Source organism: Peromyscus californicus, unplaced genomic scaffold, assembly GCF_007827085.1.
Source record: "Peromyscus californicus insignis strain IS unplaced genomic scaffold, ASM782708v3 Scaffold_9__1_contigs__length_137607984, whole genome shotgun sequence".
NCBI lineage: Eukaryota > Metazoa > Chordata > Mammalia > Rodentia > Cricetidae > Peromyscus > Peromyscus californicus.
In genome coordinates, this window is record NW_026294617.1 from 83034983 (window position 1) to 83053800 (window position 18818).

General features: G+C 48.9%; 1 protein-coding gene across 1 annotated transcript; it reads right to left on the reverse strand.

Moving 5' to 3' along the window:
* Nucleotides 1-2435: 2435 nt before the first annotated feature.
* On the reverse strand, nt 2436-18450 carry Wnt2b (Wnt family member 2B). Its single transcript, XM_052731065.1, has 5 exons — nt 17973-18450; nt 11874-12094; nt 10400-10677; nt 8538-8802; nt 2436-4154 (listed from the first exon to the last, which is right to left on the reverse strand). The coding sequence occupies exons 1-5, from the start codon at nt 18152-18154 to the stop codon at nt 3925-3927; spliced, it is 1176 nt and encodes a 391-aa protein (XP_052587025.1). The 5' UTR covers nt 18155-18450; the 3' UTR covers nt 2436-3924.
* Between the last annotated feature and the right edge of the window lie 368 nt (nt 18451-18818).

Sequence of the window (18818 nt, forward strand, 5' to 3'; positions counted from 1 at the left end):
AGCATTGCTTCATCGATGCCCAACCCCCCGCGGTACAGGCAGTTCCCAAGTGGAAGGTGGGGGCAGAGGCCTCCAGCAAGGCCATCAATAACCAGGTGTGTAATGTGAAGCTCTCTGTATTTCATTTCTGCACCCAGGGCCAGCTCTGCAGGGTTGCTTACGGAGCGCTCTGTGTCTGGCACCTCTCTCCACCAGACCCAGGCGCCCAGGGCCCACCGACCTGCCCAGGAATGCACTGCATTGTTCTCCGCTGCTGTAATTTGGCTGCAGGAGCTAGGCTGAATGCCTCCCAGGGAGGAGAAACATACTCTCCCTGGCGGCCTCCCTTATCCCCAGCTAGCTTGGGCTCTGCCCTATGACCACTGAGAGCATTTAAATAAAAAGTTTAGAAAGGCGGGGGTGGGGGTGAAAAATCCTGATTATCTGTCTTCTATTAAGTCATGCAGAAACTTATGTCCTGAGTGGGTCTAAGAATTTGGCAAGGGGCTTGGTGGTTGGTGTTCTTGATAAGGATGTGAGAGAAAGGGGAAGAATAGTCTCCCGAAACAAAGAGGAAGAGAAATGAGGCTGAGAGTGTTCATAAGTTGATCTACAAAGCTTTTTGCAGCAGACCCTCAGGACGGTGTTTTCTCCTTTTAATCTGAAGTCCCTGATTTACATTTACATTTACTCTAATGAAGAGTGTGAATTAATATCATTATTTAGAGCTGAAACAGTAAAATTTGGTTCTTTTCTCTAGTGCTGGCTTCTGGGCCATGGCCAGCATTCTTACTTTCTGGTTTTTGTTTGAGACAGGGCTCTGTTCTTAGGCTAGCATGCAGTTCACTGTGTAACACAGCCTGATCACAATCACAGCAGTTATCCTGCATCAGCCTCCCAGAGGGTCAGGATTACAAGCGTGAGCCATCCTCCTGGCTCTTCTATTTAAAAGAAACTGGCTGCAGGCTGTGCAGCTGAGGTACTCCAGTCATGTGCCTTCCCCCAAGAGATCCTATTATCCCTAAAGGATAGAGGGAATATCTTTCGAGTTCACTTGGTATCCAAATAGCACTTACTGCAATGCACTGTACTAAATATTTATCAAAAGGTAGAAAAATGGCCGGGCGGTGGTGGCGCACGCCTTTAATCCCAGCACTCGGGAGGCAGAGCCAGGCGGATCTCTGTGAGTTCGAGGCCAGCCTGGGCTACCAAGTGAGTTCCAGGAAAAGGCGCAAAGCTACACAGAGAAACCCTGTCTCAAAAAACCAAAAAAAAAAAAAAAAAAAAAAAAGGTAGAAAAATGATGACCACCAAAGGGGAAGGAAAAGAGGGTAAGACACTGCTGATGGAGGGCCAGCTTCTACCTTAGGGACAGACGGGAAGGGGCCTTCAGAATAGAGGAGGGAGTAGCAGCAGAGCTATGTGGAGCCCTGGCACCAAATAAAGTTCTTGTTTTTTTGCTTGTTTCAAATAAATCAGTTTCTGTTTGTATAGTGCAAAATGAACGCCAGTTGTCTGAAGCCAATTGGAATGCAGAGACAGTTCTAAGGAAAAATTAATTGCTTGGCCATCATTCCTTCTTGGGGCCACACAGCTTCTGTAGCAGGGCTCAGATAGACATCTTTTCTCTCACATAAACACCTCACTTTACAAACTTCTCACTCTCTGGACAGCTGTTTCTCTCTTAACCATTTATAAGCGGTTGTGCGTCTTTATCAGCTAGAATTTGGAGTCCAGGGAGAAGCATGGAGTAATAGGAGATGTCACAGAGGTCTACCACTTCCTTCCATAAACTAGGAACTCCAAATCAAAGAGTAGGTGATACAGCACAGGTAGATTGAACTCAGGTTGACTTCCCATAGAAGACCTATGCCATCATTGATGTAGTAACTTGGATGGCTTCACCCCTGCTCCCAAAGCTTCCCTCCTTTTAAGAGCCTTTCTTCTTCCCCTCCCAGTCCCCCTCCCTAATCCCACCATGGGCTCATCAGTTATCCAGTTGACTCTACTCTGCAAGGAAGACATTCTCTCGGCCTGACTCACTCAGCCCCATTTCTCCACAGTCTTCCCCTCACCACAGACCACAAGGGCTCTGACTAGCTCATGTTTTGTGTTAATGGATGTGAAACCGGAGCAAATCCCCTCACCAAAAGAAAAACCACCCTAAACTCTCCCACACAGGTCTCAGCAGGTTACACAAATATTAGTCCTATCATCCAAATAAATCTGCCTCCATGGCCAGAGCCACCACCACCCCCAACCTCCTGCTGCCTGGGCAAAATGAAGTTGCTCCACAAACATCTGAGAGCCCGAGTGGATGAAGAGGAACCTGAGAAAAGAGAGAGGCCTCATATCCAGAATTCCCTGTGAAAGCTCCTTCATCTCCAGTCTCTTATCAAGACCAGACAGTCCTAAATTACAAGTTCCTAGAGAAGTTAGGATGTACTTGACCAGTCAGAGGTTTGATGAAGTATATCTGTTGGCTGGAGTTTAGGACACAGATAAATCTCAATTTCTGAGCAAGGCATGTACCTTCATTTTACAGATAAGAAAACAGGCCAGGAGAATTTAAAGACCCTTGCTGAAAATAAAAAAATACAGTGAGTGAGTAAATAGCTGGATTAAACCTAGGTCTGTTATAACTGCAGATTTCTATACTATTGCTGTTTACCAATAGGCAGAAGACGATCACTGTGTAGGTCATACAACAGTAGGCCATCAAGATTTCAAACCCCACGTCCTACCTTCTAGCTTACCATGCCTGCTGTCTTCAAAGACTCCACTACTGCATACCCTGGTTAGGCAATGGCTGGGGGCACAGAGGGAACCCTTCTGTTTAAGTCAGTCATGGAGTGGACAGTAGTCATCAGTAGCACTCGGAGAATCACAAAATAAAGATTTGCTGAGTAAATGGGGGAAGACTACTGTCTTCTAAGGTGTCTATCACTTTGGCTCCAGCACCAACTCTTTCTCTGTACAGCACCTTGCTTTTGCTCCTACTTCAATGCTGATGGGCCTCTCCTAAACAACTGCCAAAATGAGACATCTCTACCATCCTAGTACACACTGATCCTCGCCCAGCCCTTGAGATCAGGTGTGCTCACCCTCCCCCATGACTACCTGCCTTTCACTTAGTCTTTTCCAAACCCACCTAATGTCCAGAATAATTGGTGGGGGAAAGTCCCAAGACCTAGCCAGGCTTACTGTACTATTCTCTCACAGTTCTGTTCCGGGGCACTAGTGGTCTGTTAAGACTGAACCACTGCAAGCTCCCTCACTCTGCACAGGCAGCCAGTGAGCAGGCTGCTGGTGTCTGATGTAGGTGGAAAAGGAGACACAGAGAATGTGGAATTGTATAGTTATGTGATTTCCCCACTCACAAAACCACCAGTTTATAAGCTGCATGAGAGCATGAGATGGAGCCCTGTTCACCATGGCTAGCACATCTAGCTGTCTCGGGGTCTCAGCAGAATGCTATAGCCTAAGATTGTCTGCACAAACTGTCTCCAGTGAAGAGACAGGCAGTTACATCTCTGTCCTATCTGTCCTTGTTACAGTTGGATCAAAAAGGAAGCTACCTCCAGATTCCCTTTCTGTTGCATACCCAAAGAGTATCAGAAATCAGTGCAAGCAAAGGGGAAAATGAGCCTTGACTTTAGTGCAACCCAAATCACTCTGAAGACAGACTCCTACCTCTTCTACTCTCCCTTCAAACCTCCAGTTGGAACATCAGGGAGCCACTCAGTCTCATATCCATCCCCTATCAACTCCTTCCTAGGGCTAAGGAACCAGCCAGGACACTGGGGTCCCTCTGGATCACTCTCCAAGTCCATAACAGAAGCTGTAGCCACCCAGGACTGAGGGTGGAGGAAGGTGTGCATGCAAGGATCTTGTGCTTTTGAGTTGGAGGCTTGAAGTGGAGGGATGAATGAGGTATCTGTGTATTCAGGTCTGGTCCAGCCACTCTGCCTTCTTAGGGGCCTTGCAAGTGTGCACATCCACAGTGTTTCTGCACTCTTTGCACCGCACAGCACAACACCAGTGGAATTTGCACTCACACTGGGTGACACGGGTGACTCGAGTTGTGTCGTACCCCCGGCCACAGCACATGATTTCACAACCGTCCGTTCCTTTAGATGTCTTGCTGCAGACGCGGCCTGCGGTACCTAGGGAACCTGAGTTGAGGAAGAGAGGTGAAAACCACGTTACTTTCGTTTTAGCCACTCTGGGTACCCTTATACTCTTTTAAGAAGCCATAAAGAGTCTCTTTTTCTGAAAATATAACCACTAACCAAAGTGATCATTCATTGCCCTCTGGCCCAGATTCATTTGTTTCCACCACTAAAGCTCCCCAGAGGTTGCCGATTTCACCTGCAGCCCCTTTCTGCCATGTCCTCTTCAGAATCTAACTGGAAAATGTAAGAACTGTAAGTCTGGGTGAGTTTCTCTAATTTGTGGGGGTTGTGATGTCATATTATCTGGATTTAAATTCTAGCTGTGCCACTTCAGAGCTGTATTTATTTAGCAAGTTAAAGAATGTGTCTGGGCCTCAGTTTCCATATATGAGAGTGTGTATAAAATAACACCTAGCAGGTATGGTAGCACGTGCCTATAACACCATCATGCAAAATATTGAGACAGGGAAGTCACTTTAGTTTTAGGCTAGCCTGGGATATGTAGTGAGTTTGAGGACACATTGAAATGGATAGCAAGATCCTGTCTCAGGGAAACAAAACTACTCAACATCTAATGGAATAGATTATTATGCTGTGTTTATCATTGCTGTCCAACAGAGGTGGCATGACTGGCTGGAGGCATATCTCTAGGGAGTTCCTGTGTTATACCCCTTTTAGGAGGATAGCTTTCTCATTGCACAGCAAATGCTCAGGACTTCATTCCAATAGATGTCAGCACAAAAGATCCTGTCAATCCTTTCCCCAGTAACAGGGGCACAGAAATGGAAAAGTGATTGGTCTGAGACGTCAAGAAAAAAATGGATCAACTAACTTCAACAGCAATAGTCTCCATAATCCACAAGGATATGGGGAGAAAATGCAGAACTTTTATCTTTGTTTTTTAGCTTATTGGTTTAAAATCTCTGCGTTTAGGGCTAATAGTGGTAAGTACTTGCCTAGCATTTGCAAGACCCTGGATTGGATCCATGGCACTATAGCAATGACGATGACAGCAACAGATACAGAGAGAGCATGCATATCTCATAATATACACAGTACACCAACAGAAACAGAGAGAGCATGCATATCTCATAATATACACAGTACACCAACAGAAACAGAGAGCATGCATATCTTATACACAGTACACCAACAGATACAGAGAGCATGCATATCTTATAATAAACACAGTACACCAACAGAAACAGAGAGCATGCATATCTCATAATATACACAGTACACCAACAGAAACAGAGAGCATGCATATCTTATACACAGTACACCAACAGATACAGAGAGCATGCATATCTTATAATAAACACAGTACAGCAACAGATACAGAGAGCATGCATATCTTATACACAGTACACCAACAGAAACAGCATGCATATCTTATAATATACACAGTACAGCAACAGATACAAAGAGAACATGCATATCTTATAATATACACAGTACACCAACAGAAACAGAGAGCATGCATATCTTATAATATACACAGTACAGCAACAGAAACAGATAGAGCATGCATATCTTATAATATATACAGTACACCAACAGGAGTGGGACATCTAGGAGGTAGATGCTCAATCTTTCTTTTTGAATATATATATGGAAGTTATGGGCATGCACGGGCCACAGCATGCATGCAGAAGTCAGAACAGCTTGTGGGGCTGGTTCTCTCCTTCTACATTATGGCTCCTGGGGCGTCAAACTCAGGTTAACAGTTTGCAGAAGCGCCTTCACCTCCTGAGCCATCTTTCCAGCCCTCAGTTTTACTTTTTAAGATTTATTTTATTTATTTATGTGTGTGTATGCATCTTTGTATGTATGTGTATGCACACTTGTGTGTGGATGCCCTCATAGGCCAGAGGAAGGCATCAGTCCCCAGGAGCTGGAGTTACAGGCAGTTCTGAGCAGCCTAATGTGAGTTCTGGGAACTGAACTCAGGTCCTGTGGAAGAACAGCAAGCACTCTTAACCACTGAGTCATCTCTCCAGCCCCCTCCATTTTTTTTAACAACAGTAATAATTAATCTAAAATGTTAGCAAACTACTGCTCTAGAATGTGGGATGACTAGGTCTACTACGTACATCATTCTAACTCCAAGGCTGGTCTTAAACACCAAAACCCTCTTCTACAGTCTGGAGCTATGCTGTCCAGTAGAGTAGCTACTAACAGTGTGTGCTCTCTTAGATTCAGTGAATTAAAATGAGCTAAACTAAAAAGGCTCAGTTTTGAATTGGACCAACGCTGTAGTAGTCCATCACACTTGCTCATGGTTTTAGTCTCTGTAGTTTGTTACCCAACATCAACTGTAGTTCCAATAGTGTTAAATGGAAAATCCAAAGATAAATGATTAAGACTTGTAAATGTTTTATCACACTATGTTATTAAAATTGACCTATTTGGGACTCAGTGGTAGAGCCCTTGCCCAGCATATTGCAAGGCCCTGGTTAGATCAACAGCACTGCTAGAAAAATGGACCTACTATCTTCTTATTTGTTCTTGCCATTCATCATGTGCCATGCCTAACTTACAAATTAAACCTCACCACAGGTATATATGTCTAAGAGAAGCATATTACAAAGGTTTAGTAGTACCTGCACTTTCAGGCATCCCCTGATTTTGGAACACATCCACCATAGATAAGAGGGGACTTATGTAATTCACATGCTCAATGAGGAGACAGCAGCAATGGAGATTCAATCACTGCAGCAAGTTTAGTTGGATAGTACTGCCTGGAGGGAATACCTGGTTCCATACTCCTGGGCTGGCTTATACCGTTTGGATTATATCGGTTTATGGGACTTAATTTTATGCCTCTGAGAAAAATTAATATGCATATGACTCGTCCTCCCTCCTAACTCCAAAGATCTGTCTCTAAAGGTACATTTGAGTGTGAAACAGATTACACTTCAGGTGCTGTGGAATTATTCCCAGGCATCCAGAGATTAACCCTCCGAATTAGACCACATGGAAAAACTGACGCATGATAGTAAATCACTAGGAGAGTCCAGAGGACCTCCCCAACGCTTCCCACTTCTAGCACTCTAGAAAGTGCATCTACACCTTCCATTGTCCTGGGGAACACCACCCATCTCTGGGCTGAAGCGCTCTGAGCCACTTGACTCTAGGCATGATAAGAGTGAAAACAAACAGAATTGAAGCCAGCCATGGTGTGGAGCTCCACTCTAGCAAATCTTGACGAGTGAATCTCCAGCAAAGAGCCTAGGAGCCCAGCAACAGGGACCAGAGGAGAAGCAGCTCCAGCGAGCCGCACATTGTCCCTGGTTTAACTTATCTGGACCAGAGATGATGAGCCACAGTGGGAGCTTCTATCCTCTCTAATCACTGCAGTGTTCCCAAGACCCCCTTCCCCAGCACCACACATATACAGAACTGACTGAAAAACGGCCATTTTCTGCTTGTTCTCAAGCATTTGCTGCTCAGGAGCCTTTGCAGAGATCACCTCCTGTCTCCCTCACGCCTTTTGGAGTCTGCAGTGGCAACAAATCAAGAAGCAGATTGATTCCCCGTGTTCAAACAAACCTCCTTGATTCCTCTGGCGTCTTTCCTGTTTCTTTCTTTCTTTTTTTCCCTTTCTTTGTTTCTTTCTTTCTTTGTTTCTTTCCTTCCTTCTTTCTTTCTTTCTTTCTGTTTGTTTGTTTGCTGTTGTTTGTTTGTTTTTGAGACAGGGTTTCTCTGTATCCCTGGCTATTCTGGAACTTGATCTGTAGACCAGGCTGGCCTCAAACTCAGAGATCCACCTGCCTCTGCCTCCCGAGTACTGGAGTTAAAGGCGTGCACCATCACTGCCTGGCTAGACATCTTTCTTTGTAGTTACATTTGCTTTTGCTTGCTTGCTTTCTTTCTTTCTTTCTTTCTTTCTTTCTTTCTTTCTTTCTTTCTTTCTTTCTTTCTTTCTTTCTTTCTTTCTTTTTCTGGTAGTAGAGGGTGTCAAACCCAGGGCCTTGTACATACTAAGCACATGCTATATCAGCTGAGCTCTATCCCCAGCTCCATCTTATTTTTTTAGCTAGACTGTTAAAAGTCAAAGGCTTAGTGCTACATCTGATGCTTCTGTGTAGCTCGCAGCTTGCTCAGAACTGAAAACAGGTGGCTCATTTAAATGTTCTCTGAGTAGTACCTACTGTATCCCAGACACTGGGGATATAGTAGAGTGTCATATGACCTACTTGTGCAACCTTGGCCTGGCAGCCTGAGGCACAAACCACCTATCTCAAGACCAGATTTTCATGTAAGGAGGCAACTGACTCCTTTCCTTTCCTTAACTCCTACAAACTGGACAGATCTGGATTAAGCAGAAGTGCTTGCACTAATAACCAAGTCCCATGTCACTTTCTGCCTGCTTTTCCTCACCTGCAGCCTTGTCCAAGACACAGTAGTCAGGGGAGTTGTCAAAGTAGACAAGATCAGTCCGGGTGGCATGGCGATAGCCCTGGCGGGCTGCTGTGAAATTGGCACCATCCTGGGTGGCAGTCACCTGCACAGCTCCATCATACCGCCGCCTCAGGTAGTCACCTGTGCGTCGGAAGTCTGAGAGTGCCCTCCAGCAGGTACGTAGAGTACAGGAACCACTCACACCATGACACTTACATTCCAGCTTTAAAAATCGCCGCACAGCCTAGGGGAGGGAGGGAGCAGGTCAGGACACTGCTTAGTCACCCTGGGGTCAAAAGCAGGAGTGCTCTGAGCTCTGCTGGTCCAGGCCTGCTGGTTGAGCCCTTGGTGGTTCTCTGCCAGATCCCACCGATTCTTCTGACCACGTCAGAGAACCTCTTCCAGGACATCTTCCTGGACCAACAGTGTTTTGCTCTTCATGACTGCCTGCTGGATTGCCAAGCCCCAGGAGCAAGTCTACTCCTGGTTATAGCCTACACATCCTTTTAGAGAGCCAAGTGGCATGCCTTTTGCTTTTATAGCATGTCAGTTCTCAGCACAGTATAGAACAGATGCTCAAATTCCAGTGAATAGCCTACAGCAATACCTGAAGGTCTTTATGAAGGGAGCTTTTCCTCTTTAAAAAAAAAAAAAAAAAAAAAAAAAGCTACTTTGGGGCCAGTGATACTGATATCAAGGAAAGGCACTTGCCATGCTGTCCTGGCAACCTGAGTTTGATCCCCAGGACCCACATGTAAGTGGAAGGTGAGAGCCAGTTCCACAAAGTTGTCCTCTGACCTCCACACATGCACCGTGCTGTTCATGCCCACCCACATACATCATGCATACACACACAACAATAAATCAATTAAAATAAAAAATTAAAAGCTACTTTGGGGTTTGGGAGATGGCTCAGCATGTAAGAACGCTTACTGTCCCTATAAGAACCTGGGTTTAAATCTGTACAACCCATATAAAAAGCCAGGCATGGTAGCACATGGGCTACCTGTAATCCCAGTGATGGGGGCTGGGGTACAGAAACAGGAGGATTGGAGGGAGGAAGATTGCTGGGACTTGAGTTCCAGGTTCAGTGAGAGACCCTGTCTCAAGGGAATAAGTTGGAAAGTGACAGAGCAGGACATCTGACATCCTCCTCTGGTCTCTGTGAGAAAGCCCAGACCTGTACATCCACGTATACACATATGAACGTACAATCATATACAAATCAAATTTTAAAAATTTAGAATGTATTTTTTAGTTCAGCATGGTGGCACACACATATAATCCAGCACTCAGGAGGTTGAGACGGGAGCTAGTGCCGCAAATTTGAGATCAGCCTAGGCTATAGGCAGAGTGAGACCCTGTCTCAAACAAAACAAAACAAGGTGGAGCATGGTGTTACACACGGTTAATCCCAGCACTAAGGAGGCAGAGGCAGATGGATCTGTGTGAGTTCAAGGCCAACCTGGTCTATATATGGAGTTCCAGGCCAGCCAGGGCTACCTAGACCTTGTCTCAAAAAACAAACAACAAACAACAAAAAACCACCTGCCCCCCCAAAAAAAAAACAAAAGAAAAAAGGAAGGAAACAGGGAAAGGGAAGCAGGAGGGAGAGGAGGGATGAGAGGGGAAGAGAAGAAAGAAAGTTACTTTCCTGTCTGATGAGAACCTGGTTGAACCTATGCATTCCCAGGCTCCCTTGCATTCTGTGGCGGAATGTTAGGGATTTTGGAAGTGATCCAGAAGCCATCAACTCTCCCACCTCCGCTTTCAGCCTGTGGTCACACTAGCTGGTTTACACCAGAGAATGTGAATGTACACACCCAGATGTGAGTACTGACCGTGCGACCACAGCGGTTGTTGTGTAAGTTCATGAGGGCCCGGGCGTCCTTAAGCCTCTTCTCTTTGGCATCCACGAAAGCCTTGGCAAAGCGGACACCGTAGTGGATGTTGTCACTGCAGCCACCCCAGTCAAAGTCCCCTCGTTGGTCATGGTGCCGACCTCGGGTATATGGGTCACAGCTGCACACACTCAGTTCCCCCTGGCTGCAGGCCCGAGTGATGGCATGGACCACTCCTGCTGATGAGATGGCATATACGAATGCTGCCTCCCGGCTACCTACACAGAGAGAGGCAGACATTACAGGAACGGTCCATGTCTTACACTCCACCACCACCCCCCCCACACACACACACATTTCTGGGTGTTTTCCACAGTGTCTTACTCAGTGGTCCAGGCCTGGAACTTGTTATGTAACCTAGCTTTGAACTTGAGATTTTCCTGTCTCAGCCTCCCTAGTGCTAGGATTGCAGGGACCGGCCACATGCCCAACTCTGTCCATCTCCTTCTTCAATCCACACAATTCCAGAAGCTTCCTTAGCTTTTCTAGAGCCTACTCCACCTGTCAAGGTGTCCTTGCCCTCTAAGAGCATTTCTCAGAGAAGCCAGCCTCGTCTGCTGGCTCTCCCTATGCCACTCATTTGCACATCTGACCTCTTTGGGCTGACCTCTACTCAGTTATTCTCTCTCTCTCTCTCTCTCTCTCTCTCTCTCTCTCTCACACACACACACACACACACACACACACACACACACACACACACACACACACACCACCCCCCACCCCCACACACAGTTCTGATGCAGTGCCACCTGCCGTGGTCAACATTCCAGGGTTTTCAGGCCTCCTCTGCTGGACAGTTCCCCTGCAATGTCGACCCCTGCCCCGGGGGTCAGCCTGTTCAGAGAAACATACTAACTTTAGCCTGTTCGGTCCTCTCCTTGCCCGTGGGGACGAATGTTCATCACCCCCAGTTCTCCTTCACCTTCAGAGTTCTGTCTCATCCTTTTCTCCTCTTTTCTGTCTCTCTCTGCTGAACTCTTGCTGAACTGGAGGGAAGCACTAGCTCTTGGAATATTTACACACCACCTTTCTGTTTATCTCTTGTTCCCATTACTATAACGTTGGGATTGCTAGGGTGACTGGGTGACGATAGTGACCGTGGTGGTAAGAAGCAGAGGACTTGGTCCTCGTCCTTAGTTGTATAGTACATGGACGCCTGCCTGACTGGGATATGGGGAGGCCAGAGAATACTTACCCTGACCCACCATCTCAAAGCACTTAGGTTGAGGGGGGCCCTGGCTTACAAATCTAGGGTAATGAGCAGCTGTTCCTGTTTCCCAGGTTTGCCCACAATTGTTTCTTAGATTATGAGGTAGTGTGTGGAAAACGAAGGGCATCATGCCTACCCTTCTAACTCACCACCCCAAGCAAAGGAAGGGAAGGGGGTGGGAATCGTGGAGGAGGACCCTACTTCGGAGCATGACGCGGCCAAAGACAGTGTGGTCCCGGTCCAGTGTGGTGCAGTTCCAGCGGTGATGGCGGAACTGGTGCTGGCACTCTCGGATCCACTCCCGGGCGCCTTCACCCACTGAACGCATGATGTCTGGGTAGCGCTGGCACAGCTGCCGCTGCCGGCTCACCAAACCAGGGATGTTGTCACAGATCACCCGGGCTCCTAGTGCCCCTATGTACCTGTGAAGTGGAGATGGCTTTGTCACAGCGTTCCAAAAGGAGGCAGGCATCAGCCAAGGGATAAAGGGGGTTAAAGAGATTCCTTCCAACCCCAAGACATTCTCTGAGGCTGACAGGTAGAACCACTACCCACAATCTCTGAAAAAAAGCTACACAGTTGCAGAAAGAGTAACTGAGTGGTCTCCTATCCTTACCAGTTCGCTAGCTAAAGGCCAAAGTAACACACACTTCAAGAACACAGCCAGGCATGTGTCATACACAGAAGCTGTGGCCATGTCATACAAACCCACTGCCTGTTTATTTAATAAACATTAAGATCCTCACAGAAAAATAACAAAAATGAGAATCTGAGACAACACTCTTACACGCACATGTAAGAGGCACGAATCGAGTGACTGGTCTATGAAGATAGCTTGGCCACAGGATGAAGAGAAGAGGGGCTGGAAAAGACATGATGGGTAGTTCTGAGTAATGTTTACAGCTTTGGACCATGCGGCTAAAAAAGTCCTCACTTCCATCCAATCCCAAGGCTATAGAACAAGACCCCATTTTTTACCCTCCTCCCCATTCCCTTTACTTTTCATAACCAATGAAGCTTTTAAAATAACTTTCCCCAACCTATAAAGCACAATGTCCAGGAAGGACCTTCATGGACAAAGAGCTGTTTACAGCAGGAAGCCTGAACAGGACAAAGCAGTAAGAGTTCAGTGGGCAGGATGGCACACACCTTTAATCCCAGCACTCAGGAGACAGAGATGGGCAGATCTTGCTGAGTTCCAGGGCAGCCTAATCTACATAGAGTTCTAGACCAGCCAAGGCTACATAGTGAGAACCTATCTCTTTAAATAAATAAACAAACAAACAAATAATGTGGTAGAATCTCTAGTCTGAATAATTTACAAGGTCAAGCGAGATGGCCACTGAAGAGTTGATGGACTGTCAGCATCATTCAAAACTGCTCAAGGCAATATGACCTTTCAAACAATCTTACCCCTGGGCTCTACCTCTAGAGATTCTGGAGAGAAAACAGTATATCACCCTTTCTCCCCAAGAAGTCCCCCAAAGAGATGAGACTCATTCAGGCCCTTCTGGCAGCTCAGCTTCTCTCCCTCTCTGTCCCACCCCATTCTGGTGAACCTTCCACACAGCACTTCCTTTGGTCTTTGCAGCGCCTTCTAGTCTCTTGTGCTGACACTGAAATGGGATTCCACTCTCTTTCCTGCAGGGAACAGGTGGGAGCTGTAGTGATTGATCAGTTGCTACTGCAAACAGAAAACCTTTGGTCCGAACTACGAATGAGCCAGTGGTTTGGGAATGACCCCAAAGTGGGCCTAGAAGTGAGTGAGGAGAAGAGAAGGCAGCCCACAGGGGAAGGGCAAGCCAACCATCCCTGAGCCCTACCCCCACCATACATCCCCACAGCCAGCCGTCACCCACAGACGAGATCACCACTAGTGACAGGAACTCAGGCAAATACAAGGGGGGTTGACGCTTGCTTCTTCGGGAACTCAGCAGGGCTGATGAGCCCCATCTGTCTAGAGGGAAGGGCAAGAGGGCTGTCCCTCCAAGAACAAATCCCATGGAATCAGCATCCCCAGCACTGTCCATCAGGGCAGCAGCTTCCAGGAACAAACAAAATAAACACCCCAGGCTGGGCCAGGCCGGAAAGGCTTGCCTGACGCACAGCTTTGAGTTCCACCCACTGCCCTGGTGCTTTGTCTGGAGGATTGAAACCATCAGAGTTGGAGCTCAGCCCTGACTCACCACCATGCTGCTTGCCCAGCTCGGCCCCAGATCACTGATCTAGGCAATGGGTGTTTGTTTTTTTATCTGGGGCTTGGAGGAAGGAGGTTGGATGGGAATGGGAGACCAATAATCCAGCCCTCATAGACAGTCTGGAGTGGGGCAAGCCAAACTCTGGCAAAAGGGCCTTCCTGTGGTCTGACTTTAATCCATTCTGCTGTAGCCCACATTGATCCTTCATATTACATCCTCAATGAGCATGGGAACATCTGTTCAGTAGCTAAGATGGGAGGATAATTAGGCTTTCCTACTACCCTGCCTACTGCCTAAGTAACTGCTTCAAGACCCTGCGTGGGGCTTGCCTGCTGTCTGGTTTTTGGATCCTTGTAGGCCAGTGTGGGAACCACCAATAATACCGAGCCTGAAGCTGAACCCATGTCCCGCAGCTCCACACATGCTTGCACAATGCCTCCACGCGCCAGGCACTGAGCTTAGCTGTTAGGGGCACAAAGACTTCACGGTATCCCTCAGCTTATTGTCTGGGGGAGGACGCCTCAGTTCTGACGTCCTGTTTTCCCTTTCAGAAATTAATTCTTCACTTCCTTCCCAGCCTCTGCACCAGAGTGCTCTCCTCGCCTGCTTTTGACCAATTCACATCCTTTCCCTTGACAGAATCACTGAGACCCTACTCTAGCCCCTTGTTTCTTGGGATTTGTAAGTGCCTGGACTCTGCCTCCAGGTCTACTGAACCCCAATCTGCATGTCAGTATCCCCCAGTGCTAAGAAAAGACTGCTGTGTCATAGGTACTCGGTAGCTATTGAATAAACACCTGCTTGCTCTGATTATCCCCGGCTTCCCGCTCCCCCTAGGTTGCCACCAACTCCAGTTCAGTTAGTTTGATTCCTTGTAACACTACCTATACTTTTTCAGACATTCCATGTCTCTGTCCGTTTAATGGAGCCAGGGATCTCCACCCCCTCCTTTCATGTCTATCCACTGGTGTGTTAGAACTTAGCTGGGAGTGGTGATTCATAACTTCAGTCTCAGCACTCAGAAGGCAGAGGCAGGCAGATCTCTGTGAGTTTGAAGCCAGCCTGGTCTGTATAGCGTTCCAGGGCAGTCAAGGATATATAGCAGGTCGCTGTCTCAAAAACAGCAACAGTAAACCACCAAGATGATGCCACAGGATGAGGGGCAGGGAAACCCCACTCTGTGAAGGGACACTTGGGTGGAAACCAGGATGAGGGAAGCCATCTGACTTCAAACTCAAGGGGCTTTTGTGGTTGGTTGTTTTGTTTTTTTTCAGACCGAGTCTTACTATACATCTAAGGATGGCCTCCAAGTTTTGATTCCCCTGCCTCAGCCTCCTGAGTAGTAGTATTACAGGAGTGTGCCATCATACCCAGCCAAAATTCATTTTTATTCTAGAAGCAAGAGAGGCACACAATATTTGATTAGAAATAAAACCATATAACTCCAAAATTGGTATAAATTTGAGCAATTTTTTTCTTATTTTTGAGATAGGGTCTCACTTTGTAGCCCTGGCGGACCTAAAACTTGCTATAAAGATCAGACAGGCCTGGAACTCACAGAGATCCGCCTGGCTCTGCCTCTCAAGTGCTGGGATTAAAGGCGTGCACCACCGCACCCAGCAAGGTTGTTTTGTTTTCCCTTCCTCTGCTATCCGTCAGTCTCTTCGTTGGTGAAATGGGGATTATAACAGTACCTACCGCAGGCTTATCCTGGAGATCAGAGATGATGCTCAACAAGGTGGTTGGCCATGGAGCCTGCAACTCAGTAAAGATTCAGTACAGGGTGTGTGTGTGTGTGTGTGTGTTTACAGTAACAGTAGTACTAATATGACCCTGCTCTGTGATCTCTCTTTATGAGCCCAAGAACATGCCCAGCTCTTGTGCATCTCCACATATCCACATTTCTTGTCAAAGACTAAGAAGAAACCATTTGTGTCTTCTTCAAGTTAAGGAAAGAGACAGAGGAGTTACTAGAGAGGAAGGGGAAGAATCCTAGGCTGTGAAGATCATAGGGATGGCCTTCTGCTCCAAAGTAGAACACAGACACTCTGAGTCAATAGACACCCATCTCCTCCAGGGATTGTACACACTACTAGCCTTGCTGGGCTTGAGATAATCTTGGGGGCCAGACCTGCCTTCAGAATTCAGGTTTCCTCCTTCTACAAGTGGTGACCACTGAGACAGACAGACACCTGTGACTGTAGCTGTGACAAGGTGAGGGCAAGGAGATGGAAATGAGCTCTGTACCCACATTCATTCTGGTCCTGATACTGTCTTCACGGACATAAGAACCACTCAGCCCCTCTGTCACCTGCCTCCCTACCTAGCTCTTCCATCTAGTAGCTTCTGCGACATCTTTAATCTGAACCTCTAGGAGGAAAGGAGAAAGAAAAAGAGACAGGGAGTGGAAGTCAAGGGTGAAAATGGGGAGTAGAAGAGCTGCAGGTGAGTCTTTAGGAACCACTACCAGGATGTGGAGATGTCCAGAGTGCCACTTCCTCATCTAAGCATCCATAGGTCACCAAGACTGTCTCAGACTGCTGCAAAGCAATCAAGTGTTTCAAAAAGCCAGTTACCATGTGAGCGAGATAAAGGTGGGCACCGGGCCCTTCGTGCTCCCATGCTGCCTCCACAGGGACCCTCAGCCAAACTGTGTCGGAAAGGTAAAGGGGGCTTGGGATCTCGCTCTGGTCATTGAAAGGCTCCCCCTCCTTCTTCCTTCTCTTTCCCTTTCTAAAGGAATGTTTCAAGCCAGATGTAAGATACAGGCCTCTCTGCTTCCCCATCCGAACCCCCCTCCTTGCCTTCCCCAACACTGCAGAGATAAAAAAGATCCAAAAGAAAGATTTTTCTTTAACAGGAAAACAGGGGTGGGGGTGGGGATGGAGAGAGCAGCATCTTGAAATGATAGGAATCTGCAGCCCGAGCTGGCTTGCCCCTCAGCCCGCTACCCCTCACCCCTCCAGCCCAGATTCCTAGTCAAGAGGAGAAAAGCCACAGGGGTGCAAGAGAAGAGCCCTCGCTCTGGGGGAGGGGGGGTGGGGGTGGAGGTGGGGGGGCTTGCTTCAGGGAAGGAGCAGAGCAAGGGGGAAACGGGGTGCTGCGTGTTAGAGAGGGGCACTAGCTCAGCCCCAGAAGCCAGTTTGACTGGAAGGGGGTGAGGAGAAAAGACAGGGGACCGAAACGTTTTGCAGTTCAATCCTACCCGCTTCCTTTGCCCTTTCTGGAAGGAGGGTGCCACTGCAGGGTTGGAGGAGTCCTGGGGCTGGGTAGGGGTTCTACCAAGGACCCAGCAGGCGGCCAGCTTTTGCCTCATCTGCCTTTTGGAAGTGTCTGAAGACTAAGGCCTACAAGAGATCTGAAGAGAGGGTCTCAAAAGTCTTGAGACTCTCTGGAAGCTGCTGGGGCTTCTAGGGGAGAGGTGGGAGGTTAGGTCATCTGGGGCAGGAAGGCAAAAAGGGACATCAGTGTTCAAAATTACACCCTCAAAGCTGAGGCTGATGACAAATGCCTGGGTTATGCAACCCCAAGTGTTTAATTGGTTTCAATTGTGGGAATTAAGGGGAAGGGAGTAGTTTGTGCCTCAATTTCACTTCTAAGTCTTGCTGTGGATACTACTACCTCATTGTGTGGCCTAGACTAGCAGAGGAATGTGGGTCCCAGCCAGCTGCCCCCTACTCCACGGCCCCTGGGGAGACCTTTGGTGGTGGAAGGCTTTTTGAAGGCCACAGCTGTAGACTGTGCGGAACAGCCACTGCAGGATGTGGAGAGGCTACTGGTTCCTCGAACCAACCCTGAGGGAGAATCGGACAGTAGCTTCTGCGCTGCGGGCTTGAGGTAGAAACACAGGGGGCACAGTGTAGCAGTCGAGGGGACTTCAACCACCAGCTAGCTACCTGCTCCAGATGCTCAGCGCTCTGCTCTTGTCTCCAGCGCCTCATTCTCTCCAACCCCTCACCAGCCACCGGAGACTTCTGGGACTGTCCCGCCGGGATCATCTCCAGTACCACCCAGGCAACAGCCTGGTGCTTGAGCAGCGGGTGCCTGGAGCAGTTAAGCACACTCGTTCCCTGCGCCCAACCACCCTGGGAGCCACACTCACCACCAAGATGTGTCTACACGGGCCGGCAGAGTCAGCAGCAGCAGCAGCAACAGGCAGGCAAGACCCAGGCGGGCAGAAGCCGGGGACACGTCGGGGGTCGCGGGTCTGGGTGCGGGGACCAGGATGCGGGCACGCCGAGGGGCGAGCTGCGCGGCTTCCTCCGCACCCCGCGGCCTCAGCATAGCTCCGCGCAGACTCCCGCCGCGCAGCCCGCAGGGCCGTGGACGGGCACCGTCTGGGCTTCCTCAGGCGTCTCCTAGCTCGCCCCTCAGGGTGGCCATGGGGACTGTGGGCGACTGGGGACCGCGGGGCAAGTGGAGTCCGGGAGCCGGGCGGGCGCAGAGTTCCCAAGAACTCCCGAGCTGCAGGGCCAGGAGACCGACGAGAGCTGAGCCGGGTGTAGGCGGCTCGGGTGCGGTGTCAGCGGCTCCGGGGCGCGGAGTGCGGCGGGGGCCAGAGAGCGCGGACAGCCCCTGTGGCCGCGGCTCTCATTGGACGGGGCGGGGCGGGGCCGGGGACACGCGCGGCCTTCAGCGGGGCTCCGCCCGCGCCAGCCGGGGTGCTCGGCGGCGCCCTAGGTGTGGCGGCCGCCTCCTCCGCTCGGCTTTACCGAGCGCCACCGCGCCGCGCCCTCACCTGCTCGGGCCACCCGCGACGGGGCTCTTCTCCGTTTGCAGCCCCCTGTCTCTACCGACGCCACGCCACGCCACCGGGTCCTAGCGCCCTTCACTCAGCAACGCGGACCGCTGGCTTTGGTGGCAAGGCGCACCCAGTGTGCGGGGTGGGGTGGGGAGGGGTGGCGTGGGGGGGTACGAACACCCGCCCCCCCACCCCCCCGCGCGCGTC